This window comes from Lactuca serriola, chromosome 2 (assembly GCF_051521515.1).
Source record: "Lactuca serriola cultivar US96UC23 chromosome 2, Lser_US96UC23_V15, whole genome shotgun sequence".
In the NCBI taxonomy this organism is placed as follows: domain Eukaryota; kingdom Viridiplantae; phylum Streptophyta; class Magnoliopsida; order Asterales; family Asteraceae; genus Lactuca; species Lactuca serriola.
Window position 1 is genome coordinate 18,183,782 of NC_136409.1, and position 18,708 is coordinate 18,202,489.

Below are 18,708 nucleotides of genomic sequence, written 5' to 3' on the forward strand. Positions count from 1 at the left end.
TACCTTTGTTGAATTGTTGTTGAGTATTTGTTGTGTGGGATTCATTTTGTGTATGTAATATAGTGGGCTATTAATTCCACCATAAATTTTCCTTTTCGTTTTGTGGGCTACTTAATTTATTTAGTGGGCCTTTATTTGGACTAGGATTTAGAATTTTAGACCTTTTATTAAGCCTAATAAGTGCACCATATTAGTTCTGCCACTGATTGAAGCTTTGGTGGTCCATGGTCATCGCGATTGGGGCTCACCACAACGAAGGGTTTGTGTCAAAATTGGTAATTGATTCTTACATGTCTTATTTGTTACCTTTATAAGTAAGTAATGTGTGTTTAAGATGAACATTTAGAAAATAATTATATGATATTAAATTATCAAAAGCAAATAATCATATAACAATAGAGGATGTCTAATATAGTATTCGGATGTATTCATACTGATTGAATTGAAGTTGTAATAATCAAATAATTAATTGTTAATCATGTTTTGCAACTTTATATGAAAAGTTCATGACAAAATTGCAGAAATGGTATTTGTGTTTTGTTATTTTCTTTGGTTAAGACTCGAACCTTAGAAAAATTGTAGATTTGATCCTTTCGAAGTAGTTTCGTTATGAATTTGGTGTCATCAAAACTAAAAAAAGATAACTAAAATCATAACGACTTTATCAAAACACTATGAGAAAATGATTGCAGACTTTGAGCAATAGAGGGAAGTCTCATTTTCATGAGTTTCTCTATTAAATCGTTCTTTCTACTTGCATGGTTCTTTCTTTCCCCATAAATTCATGTATAGATGAAGTGACTTAATGTGTAATAATATATGATTGATAGAATGTTGTATATAGTATATACATAAAAGTGTGTTTCATTTCCTTTTTAAGACCGAATAAATTGTATCTGAATGAGACTAAATGACCATTTTATACTTACATTCCAACAATATTTTTAGCAGTAGTCAATTAGTCATCAACTTTAACATGAGGGGTTTGGGGAAGAAAGAAGAAGAGAATATAAGTAAAAGATTGATGTCTTATGTTTTTGGCTTAACCCATTAAGTCATTATGTTCAGATTAAGTAAAAAACAAACAACCATAAATAGCTATCTAGAGTAAGTGCTTAACTTATTAACCCCGTTAAGTTCAAAGTAAACATCCCCTTAAGTCTAGTCCCAATTAAGTCCAAAAAAAAAAAGTGTCTACTTTATGAAGACATAAACAAATGTAGAGATTTCTTATTGGATCATATTTAACTTCAGAACCTTAAATTATAACAACAGACAAACAGTATAATTTATTAATAAATGCAGAACACAAGAATTTCAAGCTTCTATTACATTTCTTACACAGAAAAACAAAAAGATACTTGCCTTGACTTTTGTCTGATATAAAACTCACAGAGCTGAAGTTCTTGAACAATTGAGGTCAACAAATCCAGCAAGCACTGCTCTGTTTCTTTCTTTAACCTTTGTCTGATATAAAACTCTGCAAATTTTTTATTCAATCACTTTAAAAACAAAAACATATCGATTTCGAACAAATTTCATCTCTAACGAATCAAATTTGTTTTTTTTAAACAAAAGAAAAAGAGTATAATTAATTAATTCATTAATTAATACCTGGATCCTTGAGGCCACATTTCAATGATCAATGTTTCACCAGGGTAAACATGCAACAGAAATCGGCCTGAAATGGCTTTCACAAGGCTTGCATCTCCATTGCAAATGGTTCTAATAATAGCCCTCACAGTAAACCCCATTGTGCAGAGTCCATGAAGAATAGGGCGTGAAAACCTTCACACAAGTAAATTATAGAGCAATTTACTGAAATCGTCCCTATGGTTTGGTCAAAATTGCATGTTTGGTCCTTAACTTTTTTTTTTCACTCGGATCGTCCTATGGTTTTGATTTTGTTGCGTTGTTCGTCCCTTTGGTTTGGTCAAAATTGCACGTTTGGTCCCCAACTTTATGTATGTAAGGGACGAAAAACACAACAAAATCAAACCACAGGGACGATCCGTGTGCAAAAAAAAAGTTAGGGACCAAGCGTGCAATTTTGACCAAACCATAGGGACGATTTCAGTAATTTACTCTAAATTATAATCAGATGTAAATATTAGTTATTTCTGGTATTTAGCCCATAAAATAGACAACATTTAAGTAGCCAATACACATACCCTGCTACTTCTGCAATATTAGGATCTGCATGCAAAGGGTTGTAATCACCAGAGAGCCTGTAAAGCAATGCCTACATAATAAAGTATTTAGTTCTTTTTTTTTCTGTTAACAAAACACAAAATGATAAGATAAAGTCAAACATTGTTCATTATTCCCTTTTTGGTAGAAGTATAAATTATTTTGAGTAAATTACACGTATGGTCCCTATGGTTTAGGGTAATTTGCGCGTTTGGTCCCTAACTTTTTTTTTAACTCGGAAGGTCCCTACTGCTTGTTTTTGTTACGCATTTCGTCCCTATCTTACGTAAAAAGACAATTTTACTCTTGATTTTTTAATTTATTTAAATAAACACACCCCCAACCCCACCCCCTCACATTACCTTACCTACCCCACCATTTTTCCCTATTTAAATAATAGTCTTTTTAGGTAAGACAAGGACCAAGTGTGTAACAAAAACAAATAGTAGGTATCTTCGGAGTTAAAAAAATAAGTTAGGGACCAAACGCGCAAATTACCCCAAACCATAGGGACCATTCGTGTAATTTACTCAATTATTTTCTTGTTTGTTCATCCTAGAGTGGCTAAATCGATAAAATGGTTAAAGCACATTGTGTTCTTCTGTATTATGTTATGGCCTTGTATGATATAATTAGCTAAGCTTTGATTCTAATTCAATATTTTTTTTGAATATTCTACATTTATTTTACGGGTTTACCACAAACATCTTGACTAATAAAAATATCAAAATGTTCATGGATTTAGAGTGGAAAGCTTTACACACCTGTGATGGTTGAATACGTTCCTCATGTACTACAAAAGGTGGAGTCTTTGGAGTTTTTGAAGCTGTTTGATCCTTTGGATACTTAGAAAATGAATATGGTGGAGATGATTTTGAGAATCCACCAGCACCCCTTAAATAAACCGTTGTTCTGAAGAGTAAAAAAAATATATAAATATAAACTAACTGTGACAAATAGATAAAATTTGTAGACACCTTTTTATTTTTACATTAATAATTCAAGAAGTATTAACCTGTTCATGCTTAGTAGTTCACCGGTCTCTTTTTCATAACTCAAAACTTCAAACTCAAGAATTGCAGCTTTACCTATAGAAAAAATGAACACTAAAGAAGTAATTCTTACTGAAAAAATTATGTATCCATGTTACCCTTGACTATTTCTATCATAAATATATGGAGAATTTAGAAATTAGATCAAACCTTTATCATGCAATCCTACAATGCTCGCCTTGTTCCGCATCTGTAAAGGAAATGGAGAATAAAAGATGTCAATGACACCAAGAATACTGCAGCAATAAGATATAGGGATAAATGCAAATGTTAATAAAATAGTAATTTTGCAACATTTTAATAGTTACATCATACATGTAATAACTGGCCCTACATGGATAGTTTGTTATAGAGAATAGTATTTAAAAGAGTATATGCAGTTAAGTCTGAGTAAAGAAAAAATAGCCTTATTAAAACTTAACATAAGTGTTTATAACAGAATAAGGAACAGATTCTCACTGAACAATTAGAAGGTAAAGGCTTGCAGATCTCAATATATTGTTGGCCATGTAAAAGAAGGCGTGGATCAAACCTAAAACATATAGAAACAAGGTTAAAACAATTACAAAGAAGAAAAGTTTTAATAAGATAGAGTCGATTCAATGAAGTGAAATAGGTTAATATTTTGGTGTACATCATATAAAGATTAGATATACAAAGAAAGGGAAAGTCAACTGGTCAAGGTTAAGTAAAGGAGGTCAAATCAGGTCAAGGCAATTCAGTTGGGTTCACCTTTTGTAAACCTTTCCATTTCATAATCAATCACTCAGTTCTTAACATGATCATTCAGCACAAAGCTATAAGTGTATAACATATTTTAGCAATATAATAGTAACACTTACATAAATCCTGGCAACTGCTCTAGGTTATTAATAAGTCCAATGGAAAAGATTGCTGCAAAAGTTGGAAGCACCTAAAAAGGATGAAACACCACAAGATTTTCAAATTATCAACTCTGAAAGATTTTGATAAGAAATTCTATCCAATTTGTAACACCTGAATGGATTGTTGCCCATCTTCATGGTAAACATATTTGAGCTCCTTATCATCTAAAGCATCTGTGCTACATGCTCCAATTCCTAGGGCGTATACTGCAACATCTCTATTTTACCTCAAAGAAAGCAACCAATGAGTAATAAATCCATCTTCTATAAAGTGTCAAGAGGAATGATGATTACAAATGATGTATACATGTTTAACTTACCTTTCATTATAGGTGTATGTCGTCTGCAATTACACAACAGAATAAAGTCAAATTAAACCAATAGTGGTCAAATTATACGTGCTTAGTTTATAGTTCCTAAACTAGAAACGGATCGCTACCACTACAACCAACGAATTTCAAAACGAAGACTGATTTCAATATGTTAAAAGTGTATTTTCTGCAACATAGCATGATCGCGGTACCTAATAATCATAAGTGATTTGAAATAACTGATTGCGGATGGAAATAAACGGTGAATTTTTTGATACCTCTGGGAATTTGTGATCAATTACAAGCTCTGGATTAATCATGGAATCGTCACTCATGATTGCTCCTCCTGGTGATCTAAAACATAACCAGAAGTGGAAATACTAAAATTAATGCTACAAATGGTATATATCAATTGAAACTAATACTTTCGAAGCTCAAACTCTTACCAAGTCTCTATTTTATTTTCTTGGCAGTATAGTAGTATAGATTGAAGAAGAGAGTTTACTTGCGTCGGAGAAGAGATTATATGATATCACGCAGTTCGAGGTATGAGATAAAATTTTATGATTCCGTGCCGTTGAATATTCCAAGAAGTCAAATAAGCCTGGCCCATGTAGGTGTGGGTAAAATTGATGGGTACTAGGGTAGTTAGGTGGATCTCTCAATTCACAGTGACGTCAATTTAAGTTCTATTTGACCAAACTAATATATTTTCTAAGGGAGTTTTTATTTTTTATTTTTTTAATTAATGTTTTCATCACAGATCAAAAAAATAGTTTATAAGTTAACTTTTTAAAAAACTACTTAGAATAATTTTTTAGGAACACGTAACAACACTCTTTTGTTTATCTGAATTCTTGACTTTGTTCAAACGTACCATGTTCAAAACGGTATCTATATCATGAATAAAGTATAGTTAAATACTCACATATTCGATCGTTATAGTGAACCTCGAGAGAATTTTTATATCGGGAGCCTAAAGCGGACAATATTGTATTACATGCAAGAGGGAGATGTTACAAGTAATATCTTCATATTAGTCTGCTTTTTCTTTATATATATTTCATATTTCTATTTATTGGATCTCCATCTTCGTCAACGTATTCCCAAAAATTATATTTTTTTCTTCTTTAAATCCTTTATATTCAAAAAGTAATTCATATAACCAAGCCATTATTTAGGAAAAGGATATACCACAACTTTCGGATACACTTACCAAAGAGTTAGGACAAACCTTTAACATTCTACCGAGATTAGCCTTCATGAATGATGTCTAAATTCGAGAATGGTACCCACGATCACAAAGACTTTGCATCATCAAGTGACCTCTTTGTCTCGGAAATGTGTGTATTTGAGCTAGAGCTCACTGATTTACACGAAGAAGCCATGAAAGACGAAGAAGTCATTCACGAGGATTGCCACACATTGGTTCTTGCCCTAAATCGATTCATTAAGGTGGGATATATCATTTAATATTGAGTCGGTATGCTTACTTACTAACTGAGCAGTATAACTCATATACTAATATGAAGTAACTTGTTACTATAAGGTGTGATTTGAACAAAATGATTTACTTATATGATATTATGTGTACACATACTATAGTTTACTGATTTCTTTGTATTTATTAAACTTCAATGAAATTTTGTTTTTTTTTTTTTTGAATAATTTTAATAGTTAACTACCCTTCTACTTTGTTTTCCATACCGTTAACCAGTATTCAATGTAGGGGCTGAACTAACATTAACAAGAAGTAGAAGTACCATATGCGAATTTATTATACCAAAAGACACAGGTCCATAACAGTTTCAACCCGTATGAACCTCAAAACCTCGCCGCTTAACGTAAAACCCCCAACCGATAATGGCCGACGAATCCGTAAGCGCGCCGGTTGTCAACGATCAAGATCCCGCAATAGCGGCCGCGGACGAGATGAAGCTTCTTGGATATGCCGTGCAGGAACTACCTGCTCACGCAGTGAAAGACCTGTTTGCGCACGAGGTTTGTGCGTTTTTATTTCAATCTCTTGTTACACTTGAGGTTTTTCTGAAATTATAGGGGAACATTTTATTTGTATTGAATATTAAACAAAGTTCAAGATTTTGGCAATTTTTTTCCCGAAAGTTTCATAACCAATGCTAATTTTAATACGCCTGCGAAAGAGCTGATCATGAGACTCGTGTGTTTGTATCTTCAATCTCTTACTAGCTAGTAGCTACACTTTAAATCTTTCTGAATTTTCAGAGAAAAGTTTTTTGTGTATTATTTATTTTACCAAGTTTGAGACTGTTGTTTCAGATAGGCCTGTAATCGATGTTGAATTTCTAATGCGCTTGCTTTCTCGTGAGTCACATTTTGGCATTCAATTTTAGTGCTTATAGTATATTTCATTAGAAGGCGTTAATAGCTATATCTTTTAAAATATTTGGTTAACCAACCAGAACACAAGAATAATAGTTAAAGATATATTGAGTAAATGTTATCATTAACTCCTGTCAAGAATCTCATATAGATACACCCTTTGCATCTGCATGTATGAAACTATGAATGATACATTCAAATTTAAGTGTACTTTGACATAAGAGAACTTTAGTTTTGTTTATTGAATGTTGGTTCCATGCATAAAAATATCGCCAATATACAAGCAAAGAATAAAGTACACGATCGAATTGTTTCACTAGGTAGGCATTTTTATCTAAAGATCCATCTGATCTTAATATCTTTTTGAGATCTGATTACTGCATTTATGCATTGCTACTTTGCATACAATGATGATGGAGCTTCTGAACTTCTTTCATGTTATGCAGGTGTGTGTCCGATGCATTTTTCGGTTATTTAATATTCATGAGGGTATTTATGCTTTGCTATCACCAACAACCATATATTCCATTATTAAAAAAGCTATAAATTCAGAAGATATGGCAATTAAGAGCACTGAAGATACTGTAGATGCAAAGAGTTTGCAGTCATCTCCAGAGTTAGAAGTGAAGTCAAGTATTTGTTCAGTTTGCTTAGGTGTTTTGCAATTTAGTTATCTTGATGAGAGAGATACTTTGTTGGGGAAGGATCATGCTGAAGACTTTGCAATGGCAATTGCTGAAAGTGTGAAAGAGAAAGGTCATGAAATTCCCAGTTTTACCCTTGAAGTCTCATTGCCAACACTCATCACAGAAAATGAACAAGTGATTCTGTAAGTTATTATTCTCAAATTAGATTTTTCAATATATGCAACTTCATCACCATTAACTCCCTCTTATTTTCTTATCCAGATCGTATTTGAAGAAGAAGTATGCTTCTGAAGTTTGGTTTCAAGAGAAATTCTCATCTGAACATATTTCAGTAAAGGATGCACTCAAGCTATCTATGACACATCCCCTTGAAAAACTATTGGTAATTTGACTTCCCTCAAGTACTTACTACATTTTTGGAGAAAATTTCCCCCCTTTATAACATTTTTTCTTTCTATGACTTTACATGCTCAATGTGCGTATGAATCTTGATATAGATAAAACACCAATATAAAAGATAAACTCCATTAATTTTTTTTAGTAAGGTATTTTAGAAAAGCTTTATGTTTATGCAATTCAATTATTGCAGGGTGTTAAATCTGGTGTTAGTGATTTTCGTATTCGTTTGACATTCGAACATGTTGATGCTACATCTGCTGAAAACAGGATAGGGAAAAACCAAGGGAATAAGAGAATAAAATCAGGCATGTATGATGTATGGTTTACTTATTCTTCTTTGTCCAAATTTTAAAAAAGTTTATATTTGCATCTATTTGAATTTACATAACAGGTTTAAAAAAATTTCCAACTCACAAATAACTGTATAATTCAAAATATATACTAACAAGATCAATTGCAGATGAAAGTAATGGACTTGTTAAATGTACCAATGGAACAATGCAAAGTGGTGATGCATCTGACATTAATTCTCCACTGAAAAAAGTAAATACTAAATATAATGTCTCATGAAGCATTAGTTTGAGTTGTGTTGTGGTGTTTTTGACCTTTATTTTGTCTTATTCTCTTTTCTCTTAGGTTGGTCAACCTTGTCACATGACATTGGTTTGTTCTAGGGCACCTGTCTTCATTGGTGGTCGATATCTCAAGGTATTTTAAATTTTAACTTTGATAGACTGATATAGGTGTTGGAATTATGTTTTAGGTCAAGTAAATTTCAAGTTTTGGATCCAAGTTTAATTGAATATGATTTTAGATAATAATATAACTATAAAAGTAAAGGAAACAGTTTAAACAGATGGATGAATAATGACTTGTAGGGATTGGAATCAGTTGTAGATGCAATTAATACCACTGAATGTTGTTTTATTTTGACTTAATTTAATGATAATCGTACTTAATAATTAATATTAATAACAAATCTGATCCTTTTTTGTGTTAGTTCTCAAGAAATGTGAGTCAGACCCGTTGGATAATTGATGAAGAAAGGAAGGGAGATGCATCTGTTGAGGTACTTACTGGTTTAATTTTCATTTTGCAAAAGAAATCATCTTTTATTTTTTTTTAAATTGTGAAAAAATTGGCTGATTTTTAGGAGCTTATTGGTGGCAATATCCTTCCCATGTGTAATGGTGATAGCTACAAGTTTCATGCTGCTGGGAGAGAGGATATAGATGTATGTATACATTCTTTACTCAGTGTAAATTTTTTAGACTTTTTTTTGTAAGGTGATCTGATCATGAAAGCTGTGTACTTTTCAGGTGAGGATGTTGGGGTCAGGTAGGCCATTTTTGGTTGAGATACAAAATGCCCGTTTTGTCCCTTCTGAAGTATCCATCAAGGAAATGGAAAACAAGATAAATAGTCTCGAAAGTAACCTGGTGAGTTATAGGCTGCATTTGTTACAATGGACAAGCTTTTTATGGCTTTTTTTCATGAGATGATCGAGGAGGGCATTTACGTCTTTTTTCACAGACGATAGATCGAAAGCGAGTCCGTATTCTACCTTTTTGGATGGAACAAAAAATTGTAATTTTTTTTGTCCCATTGGATTTGACTGGTCAAGAAAGATTTCTAGGACTATTTTCTATGATGAGGATGTTGAGGGCATTTATGTCTTTTGATTGTCTTCTAAGTAATTAAAAACTTGGATCCATACTGAGTATATTGTGTACCTAGGTTAGAGTAAGACATCTCAAGGTTGTAGGGAGTCAAGGATGGAGTTTAATGCGTGAAGGAGAAGCAGAAAAACAGGTAATTGATACTTAAAGGTTAAATGTAGAAATAGCAACCTACTTTTTGTGTATTTGTTTATTATATTTATGGCATTCTTCTTTCATTGTACTTTGAAAAATCTACCCATTATCCAAATACAAAACAAATTTTCATTGCTATAATTCAGTAGATTTTTCATGTACAATGTCCAAATAAGAAGAAAAAATAAACCAGGCTATAGTTGTGTATATATTTTAAAAGACAATGCTAATCAGAAAAAAAAAATTGAAAATAGAAAAAATGAAAGTATGATGTTGTAATAAACAAATAAATGAAAGTACATTGCTATTTCTTGCATTTAGCCACTAACATGGGTATTTTCTCTTGTGAAATGTTAGAAACAATATGCTGCTTTAGTGTGGATATCTCGCCCTATTAGTGATGATGATGTGGAAGCTGTGACATCGCTCAAGGACTTGGTAAGTTATATGTGGGCCCTTGAAAATATCTATTATTACTGATGAACATTATATACGTTTTTATTATTATCATATTATACTTTTGAGTAATTAAGCTAGTTATATAAGTGGAACATGTTTTGGATTTCAGTAACATTGCTATTGTTAGGTATATTTTTCAAAATACAACATTGTAAAATGAAGATGTGTTAATGAAGGTACTATAATAATAATTAAAAATAAAAATCAATGAAAGTACGATGCTATTTCTTGTTTTTTCAAACCCTAAATTCCTTGAGTTTTGCAGAAAGTTTTGCAGAGGACACCTGTAAGGGTTCTTCATAGGCGAAGTCCTTTGGATCGTGAAAAGACTATTCATTGGTACAAACTCTGCATCTATAAATTATAAGTTTTATTTATATGTTATTTAACTTTTTTTGATGTGTTTTTTATAATATTAAATTTTTAATGGCAGGATGAAAGTTGAGAAAATTGCTGGGAGTTCTCAGTATTTTTTACTTCATCTATGCACTCAAGTAAGATTTGATTCTCATTTCTCAATTATGTTTGAATAGAGATGATAGTAAGATTAAATTGCGTATTCCGACGGAATTGGAATTCAAGATTCCATTCCATGGTGTGTTTGGTTGGTAAATGGGTGGATGCATACATACAAACAAATTAATAACCATCAAGAAATGTAATAAGAAAAATGCAATTTATAACTGTTGTAATATTATCTAAAATATAATCCATAATTATTGTTTTTCCTTTTATTTTTTAATCAACAGGCTGGAACTTATATCAAAGAATTTGTTCATGGAGATCTTGGACGTACAAGTCCTAGGTACATTAACACTTTTCTTAACCACTTAATTTCATGTCATTATATTGACAAATATGCCACTAAAGCATTGTCTAGTGTACCCCTCATATTAAGGGCAACAACGTCAATTTACATAGGGTTAACTACAATAAGAAAAATGCAACTACTTTCACCATTTTACCAACCCTTGCAAACATAATTAATGCAACAAACATTCTATTTTTCACCTTTTCTATGTAAAATTTAACCATTTAATAAATTTTAGTTAATTGTTTTTATCTGATTTTCTTATTATTTTAATTTTCAATGTTGCAGCATTGGGTCTATTCTCGGGTGTAGGGCTGAAATTCTGCAACTTGATGTGACAGATGTCAAAATGGATACCTTAACCGAATGACTGCTGTATGTGGTGGATTTTTGAAGTGGTAAAACATTGGACTAAATGCAAGAAATAGCAACGTACTTTTATCTATTTGTGTATTGTAGTATTTTAATTTCTTTTCTTTCTATTATGTACTTTTAATTTTTTTTTAAAAATTAATTATAGCAGTGGAAATGACTTTGTATTTGGATGCCATTGGGCTATGTTTGACATACTAGCTGATAAAAAATGACGTTTGGTAAATCTAACTGAAATATATAAAATTACATAAAAGGGTATTTAAGAAAATGTGTTTCTATAATTAATTAAGGGGTATATTTGAGAAGTCTGTAAAAAAGCTCCTAAAAAGCTAGTCCAAGGCTGCGTTTGGCGTGCCACAACTAGCTTATTTTTCGAGCTTTTTTGGGTTGTCGTGTTTGGTAAACCAAAAAGCTAGCTTTTAAAAAGCTACTTGGAGTAGCTTTTGAGGAGCTTTTTTACAGACTTCTCAAATATACCCTTAATTAATTATAGAAAACTTATTTTGGAAAATACCCTTTTATGTAATTTTAAATCTTTCAACTAGCTTATCAGTTAGTTTTTACCAAACACTCTTTTATCATCTACCTTATCAGCTAGCAGTTAGCTTTTTAACCATCAGCTAGCAGCTAGTTTTTCAACTAGCGTACCAAACATAGCCTAAGTAGTTTTTTAAAAAGCTAGTTTATAAGCTATTTTTTGGTTTGCAAAACATGACAACATAAAAACGCTCGAAAAATAAGTTAGCTTATCAGCTAGCTGTGGCACACTAAACACAGCCTTAGTGTAATTCGGTATAGTTTTCAAAATACAATGCTGTAATAAGAAGAAATACTTGTAAGTACGTTGTTATTTCTTACATTTAAACATTTTCTATTTTTATTGCAGATTTGAGTGGATGTCATGCACTTATGTTGTTTTTGTAACTGTGGAATCTCGTGTCTCTATTGATTGACACATAAGGGAGCATCAAATGACGGGAAGAAAACATGGTTGTATTTTTTCTATGTAATGACTTGTATCTCATGCATTGTAAGTTGTAAATTAATTTGCACACCAGCCAGCTGAAATTGGATTTTGAAGAGTCCTTTTAATATGCTCCAAGGGGTTCCAAATTAATTCTTACATATGTGAGTTCTAAGTTAATTAATTCTTTGACCTTTAGAATCGTTTTTATTATTATTATTGTAGCAAAAAAAAAAAAGGTTTTTCTGTCATATTGTTACCATTTGGATACAAAAAAAGATATCCAAATTCATGAGGAAATCCTAGTTAGATAAGAGTGGAAATCATATTTAAATAAGAGGAAATCGCATGGCCTGCGATTTCAAGGGAAATTTAAAATTAAAAAAGAGAACTCTTATACCTATACGGCTATACCTTATTTTCGGGCCATGAGCCGAAATTGGGGACAAATTGCAGCCCAAGAAGAGGGCAATAACAGCTAGAGGGTATGGAATCGCAAGTCAGCCTAGCCACCTATGATTTCAATGACTATTTTTAGAAGTCACTGGATTTTTTTTGTTATTTTTTAGAAGTCATTAAAATATTAGGCTAGATTTGTAATTTTCTAAAAAAAAAAACTACAGTTGGTAATAAAACAACATTAGTGTGCATACTAGCATGCACTATGATTGGAATAGGACAAACTTCGTGAATATATACTTTTTTTTAGCTTTGAAAGTGTTGGGTTTTTTTTTTTTTTTTTTTTTTTTTTTTTTTTTTAATATGGTTGTTGAAGATCCTTTGTAAGTGTAAGACCAAATGGTGTGGATATGGTTCGGCCTTATTTTTGCCACGGTGGCAACGGGTACGTCGTGCCCACTCTACGGTTTCCTCTATAGTCTCACCGTATGCGGCTAGTTTTGGTTGCATCTTTCTCTCTCTTGCTCTCTCTTTTCCCAACATTGAACCGTCATTTTTTTTAAATTCGATTTTTTTTTATAAATTTTTTTACCTAGAAATAAAACTTTACAAACCCTAATTTACCAAACTTCAATCAAATTCTTTTATCTTTCACTATCTTTTTTGTTTTTTATTTCAAAAACTCTCAAAATGTCTTCTCCCATCAACTGTTTTATTCATCTACGTTTTATCACTATGATGGTATGCTATCGTATTATCCACACAAATTCTCACAACGACCAACACAAACACAAACTCAAACCCAAACCCAAACTGTACCTGATACGGATTTTAATCCACTTGATTTTCTGTCTCAACCAAAATTTGTTCAAGAAACTCAAGCACCGATTTTCGATTCCGAAACCGAAATCGTTTGAGAAACCCAACCCACTCAAGTACCAAGTAAAAGAAAAGAGAAGACAGCGACCAAAGGATGGAACTCGAAGAAGTGTTAGTATAAGCACAATCATGGATCGATATTTCAAAAGATGCGAAGACATGAAAAGACAAAAAACATGACCATTTTTTGAGACGAGTTACAAAAAGGTTCCACAAAGGAATGAGTTTCCAGAGTATCGTTCAAAACATTAAGTGTACTTCAAATGGGATAAGACAAATAAGGAAGTTATGTTGTTTCTTGATTTGTATAACAACATGAAATGTTAATGAAAAAGTGGAGAAAATGATGAAGTGGTTTTGAAAAGAGCTCTAAAAGTGTACCATCAAGAAGATAAGAAAATGTTAAAAGTTTATTGAGTTTTGAAATGTCGTGAAAGATAACAAAAAATGAAAAATGAACAAAACATCTACCGAGCATATCGATAGTGGTTCAAAACGTTAAGAACATCTAAATCTGACTGCACTACATAAGATGTTCATGTTGGGTTCGACCTCAACGATGATGAACCCGTTCAAGTTATACAACCTTTATGACTAATGAGAAAGGACAAAACAAAACGCAAAGACAAAGGCAAAACGATAGATTTTGATGACTTAAAGAAATGGGAGAAGATATGAAAGATATAAAAGAAAGAACAGATAAATTTTTGCAAATTGCTTCTGAAACCGACATTCGGAAACAAAGAGATAGTGACATGAAAGTACTATTGATAGACACATCGCACATGACTGGGAAGAAACTCGAAATTGTTTTGGCGATGAAAGTTGACGTTAGAAAACATTATGCTAAATAAGTTTAAAATTTCTAGTTATTTTTAATCGGTTGTTGTGTGGTTTTTTATGCTTACATCTTTAAATTTTCTAGTTATTTTTATTTTCTAAGTATTTAAGACTTTTTAATTTCATGTTATATATATATATATATATATATATATATATATATATATATATATATATATATATATATAAAGTAATACAATGTTATGTTTTTTATTTTTAAATAATGAAATATTTTTTTTATTAAAATTGAAATTTTTATTTAAATTATATTGTTAAAAAAATGTGACACCACCAGTTTGTGGCAAAGAAACTATAGTGAAAAAAAAAATTCAACCACACCCTCCAACATGAGAAACTCACTATTCATCATTACCTGATCGTATTTTGAGAATTAAGGATTAATTGGAAAGCTCTTTCACATACTCGAGTTCCACTAATAAAACTTACTTTTATTCTTTGCTTCAATAATCTTATCAATTAGGTTTTTCATCACTTCTATAAATCCCTTCATCCGGTTGATTTCTAGTTCCAAGCGATACTTATCTCAAGATTCTTTCAAACACATAAATGCAACAGAATAACAAAAGTTTTTGAAGAGTTCTCAACACACAAAAAAGGATGCATTCATAAGAATAAGCAAAAAGAAAAATACCCAAAAAGAAAAAAAAAAAAATGGTACTTAAATGTCTACAGAGACTATAAAATTATCAATTTCTGGTGGTTCTTATATCACCCATCTCATAGCTTTTCACAAAAAGGAACAACGTAGTGCTGAGTTATTGACCAAAAAACCACATGGTGTCACTTGTAGCACCTAGTGCTCACCAAACATTTGTCATATGCTTATTTCAAACAACAAAATACAATTACTAAAAAAAACCTTGGCGAATTGTACAAAAAAACTTATGCACTCTTCTTCACTTCAGCAGCCTTGATGATGTCAATGAACTCCGGCTATTATAATAAATAAACCAAACAAACAATTAGAAACTTTTTCAAAAAAAATAATTACAAAGATTTAATCATTATAGAAAATAGTTGATTAAGAAAAAAAAGAGGGCAAGTTTACCTTGAGTGAAGCTCCACCAACCAAGAAACCATCAACGTCTGTTTGACCTCCCAATTCCTTGCAATTGGAACCACTCACAGATCCTGCAATGTCAATTGTCATATTTTCATGCCAATGTTTTTATACCAAAAAAAAATGGTGAAAATACATTGTGATTTTACATATCTGTCCATGAAACCAAATCACAAATTCCATTTCCACCCAAAACATATCATTAATGACAAGGTAGAAAAATAAAGATACCTCCATAGATAATCCTGGTTGAAGCAGACACTTCAGCACTGACATTGTCACAAAACCATTTCCTCAATCCTGCATGTACCTGTTACATTGGAATTGAGAAATGAAACTTAAATTCTTACTATTCATTATGTTTAAAACATGTAAATCAGCATAAAAAAGAAAGAAAGATTGATATATTATAATGATTCTGTGATTAGAATGCAGAAACTATTGGGTCCCACTTACTTCTTGAGCCTGAGCTGGAGATGCAACCTTTCCGGTTCCAATAGCCCAAACTGGCTCATAAGCCAAAACAACATTATCCCAACTTGAGATTTTATCTGCAACAAAAAATTACCAAAATCAGAATCACATAGAAAAAGCATATTGTGATTTCTTGCATTAAACACCAAAATCATAACTTTTGAGTGCAAGTTACTTATTATATCAAAGATAAAACAAGATTTTGATTTTTGACATACAGTAGAAGCAAGTTTAGTTTTAAAATAATTACCAGCAATTGCCTTGGTTTGTGCAGCAACAACTTCCATGGTGGTTCCAGCTTCTCGTTGCTCAAGAGTCTCCCCAACACAAGCAATAACCTTCAAACCTTGAGATAGTGCGTATGCAACCTTGTCTCCAACAAACTGAATGAAAAATAAAAAGAAAAAGAAAAACTTTTTCAGTTATTTTACATACAACACCGATTAAGATGTTCAGAAGGAAAAATGTGAATGATTTGAATAGGCTGAGTAAAATCTACACAAGGAAAAGGGTACCTCATTAGTTTCATTCAACAGGGCTCTCCTTTCAGAGTGACCTAGGATGACCCATGGGACACCCAAATTGGCAAGCATCTCAGCACTGTAAATATAGAAAACCAACTTCAGTATTTAGTAAGAATCAAGAAGAAGAAATCATGCATAGGAAATTGAAAAGTTTTAGCAAAAAAAAAAGGATGGTAATTTGATAAATGACACTTTGAAACATACCTAACCTCACCGGTGAATGCACCACCCTTCTTAACCCAACAATTTTGAGCTGCAACTTGGATTTCAGGCCTCAATTCACTTTTAACAGAGGTAAGAAACACAAAAGGAGGGCTCACCACCACCTCTGCAAGAATAAAGGATTGTTGAGAATTGAGACATAGATAAGATGAATACCTTACAAGCTTCAGAGGTTATACATATAAGATCTGATCTATGCCTTCATGAAGAAGAACTTGGGGCAGATATCATCTGTAGGTTACTTACCAACAACATCGGTGGATGGAATTTGACCAGCATTAAGTGTAGCCACGATCTTCTTCACATCCTCAGCAGTTCCATTCTACCAAATGAAATATCAAATCAGCAAATGAGATTTCCAAATTCAATACTCATATTATATCCTACCACAAGTATACGTTAACACTAAAACAGAGAAACACTATTACATTCAAAGAGTATGTTTCTTTCTGTACAGAAATCAGATCATCACTGTTGACTTTTTATTCAAACTTCTCACTTTTCAAATCCATAATTAAATTGAAATTTATCTCGCCTTACTAATCCATAAAACCGTGATCGCATCATCTAGCAAATGCAAAGCATGCTGAATTCATTTGACGATAAATTTCCAGTAAATTTATCATTAAGCAGAAAAGTAGACAAGAAATCATCAAATCAGTACTAATTTATGCGTATCCTCTGATTTTCCTTTACCCGATCCTTTCAGAAATTATTTTCTCGAACTAATTTCGGATCCAAAATGTGCATATCAAAGATCTACTCAATCGAACCTCGATACGAGCATATGGCTACTATCACTTAGCTCGAAAAACAGATTCGTTGATACAGTGAAAATGAAACTAAAAAAGAGTACACTATTAAGTTAAAAGAGTTCATCAAGGAGGAATCTGATCCTGCTTACTTCACTCGAAAATCAGATTTGTCAATACACTGAAAATAAAAATTTGCGATTAAAAAAATAGTATAGTTCATCAAACACGAATCTAACTAGATCATAGCCGATAAACTAAAAACACAATCAAATTTGCGTTCATGTGCTTGATTTACAACAAGAACTGAGATCAGATACTTACGCATTTCCAGTTACCACCAACGAAAAACTTACGACCCATTTTGATCAAAAAAATTCGACTTGCAGAGAAAGAAAACTCGAAAACTCCGATGAGATTAGGTAAAGTCCAACGCAGATCACAGATAAGAATCGCCTATTTATAGCGAATCTGTGGATCGCCAGATTAGTGAAAAGACGGAAGTACCCTTGGTAAAGGTAAGAGGATCCGAGAATATGCTTTACTCTGAGACTTGAGTGATGTATGTCGAGGAGTATTTTAGTAAATTAGTACTGTAGCCGGTTTATAGTTAGCTCACGGTTTTTCTTTGATGCAACAGAAAACCGGTTCACGGTGGATTGGGTTTGCTTGGTGGATTTGGGCCTATTTCTCTTGTTTATCTCGAATTTTACTAATTTTTCCAACCATTAACATTATTCATGGTGTGCAAAAATAGGTCCAAACCCATAAAGAAAGTCAAATCAAAGTGTACGGTTATATAACTTATATAACTTATATTTGTCGTTCTTAAAAATTTATATATAATTCATTCTTAGTTCTATATATTTTTAAGAAAAAAAATCTCAATTTAAGATAGTTAAAAAAATCGGTTGTCCACCCATGTCAAATCTCAAATTGAACCAGTTTTATTTAGGTTTTTTATTTTTCAAACTTGGAAGATGTCGTTTTATAATCTTCCATTTGAATGTGGTTTAAACTTTTGCATGAGTTTGGTTCTAGATTCAGTTTTAGTTCTTTCTTGTTTTGTTCGGTGAACAAATTTTTTTTATATTGATATAAGCTGATGTGATTCAGGTTTCAGTTGATTATAAATTGTGTTTGGCAAATCAAGTCTACCTAAACATTTCTAATAAACATATGGAAAATACATACAACACAAATTAAGCTGAAATTCTTTGCAAGTTCGTTCATATGTGTGACATGTGAATTTCATAGAAAACAGGTTATT

General features: G+C 32.0%; 3 protein-coding genes across 5 annotated transcripts; 1 reads left to right on the forward strand and 2 right to left on the reverse strand.

The window, feature by feature from the left end:
* Positions 1-1,210: 1,210 nt before the first annotated feature.
* On the reverse strand, positions 1,211-5,020 carry ECH2 (enoyl-CoA hydratase 2). Its single transcript, XM_079023726.1, has 12 exons — positions 4,884-5,020; positions 4,716-4,791; positions 4,447-4,469; positions 4,239-4,344; positions 4,085-4,155; positions 3,702-3,774; positions 3,393-3,432; positions 3,206-3,278; positions 2,955-3,102; positions 2,172-2,242; positions 1,615-1,788; positions 1,211-1,480 (listed from the first exon to the last, which is right to left on the reverse strand). Exons 2-12 carry the CDS (start codon positions 4,770-4,772, stop codon positions 1,390-1,392), a joined length of 927 nt encoding a protein of 308 aa, XP_078879852.1. The 5' UTR covers positions 4,773-4,791; positions 4,884-5,020; the 3' UTR covers positions 1,211-1,389.
* A 1,214-nt stretch (positions 5,021-6,234) lies between these two features.
* Positions 6,235-12,426, forward strand: LOC145086018 (Pseudouridine synthase family protein). 3 transcript variants are annotated; one of them, XR_013700270.1, is made up of 16 exons: positions 6,235-6,438; positions 7,245-7,627; positions 7,707-7,827; positions 8,035-8,149; positions 8,305-8,387; positions 8,481-8,552; positions 8,845-8,913; positions 8,998-9,078; positions 9,164-9,283; positions 9,582-9,656; positions 10,016-10,096; positions 10,383-10,456; positions 10,551-10,611; positions 10,867-10,922; positions 11,217-11,360; positions 12,190-12,426. XR_013700270.1 is itself a non-coding variant. In XM_079023727.1 (16 exons), the coding sequence occupies exons 1-15, from the start codon at positions 6,301-6,303 to the stop codon at positions 11,296-11,298; spliced, it is 1,611 nt and encodes a 536-aa protein (XP_078879853.1). In that variant the 5' UTR covers positions 6,235-6,300; the 3' UTR covers positions 11,299-11,326; positions 12,190-12,426. The 3 variants fall into 3 exon arrangements, 2 of the variants coding, with proteins under 2 accessions (XP_078879853.1, XP_078879854.1); XM_079023727.1 differs by having other exon boundaries at positions 11,217-11,326; XM_079023728.1 differs by having other exon boundaries at positions 11,217-11,303.
* Positions 12,427-15,089: 2,663 nt separating this feature from the next.
* LOC145086019 (triosephosphate isomerase, cytosolic) lies at positions 15,090-17,976 on the reverse strand. Its single transcript, XM_079023729.1, has 9 exons — positions 17,763-17,976; positions 16,933-17,008; positions 16,669-16,792; positions 16,456-16,540; positions 16,191-16,323; positions 15,923-16,017; positions 15,698-15,776; positions 15,455-15,537; positions 15,090-15,339 (listed from the first exon to the last, which is right to left on the reverse strand). Exons 1-9 carry the CDS (start codon positions 17,799-17,801, stop codon positions 15,289-15,291), a joined length of 765 nt encoding a protein of 254 aa, XP_078879855.1. The 5' UTR covers positions 17,802-17,976; the 3' UTR covers positions 15,090-15,288.
* Positions 17,977-18,708: the final 732 nt, after the last annotated feature.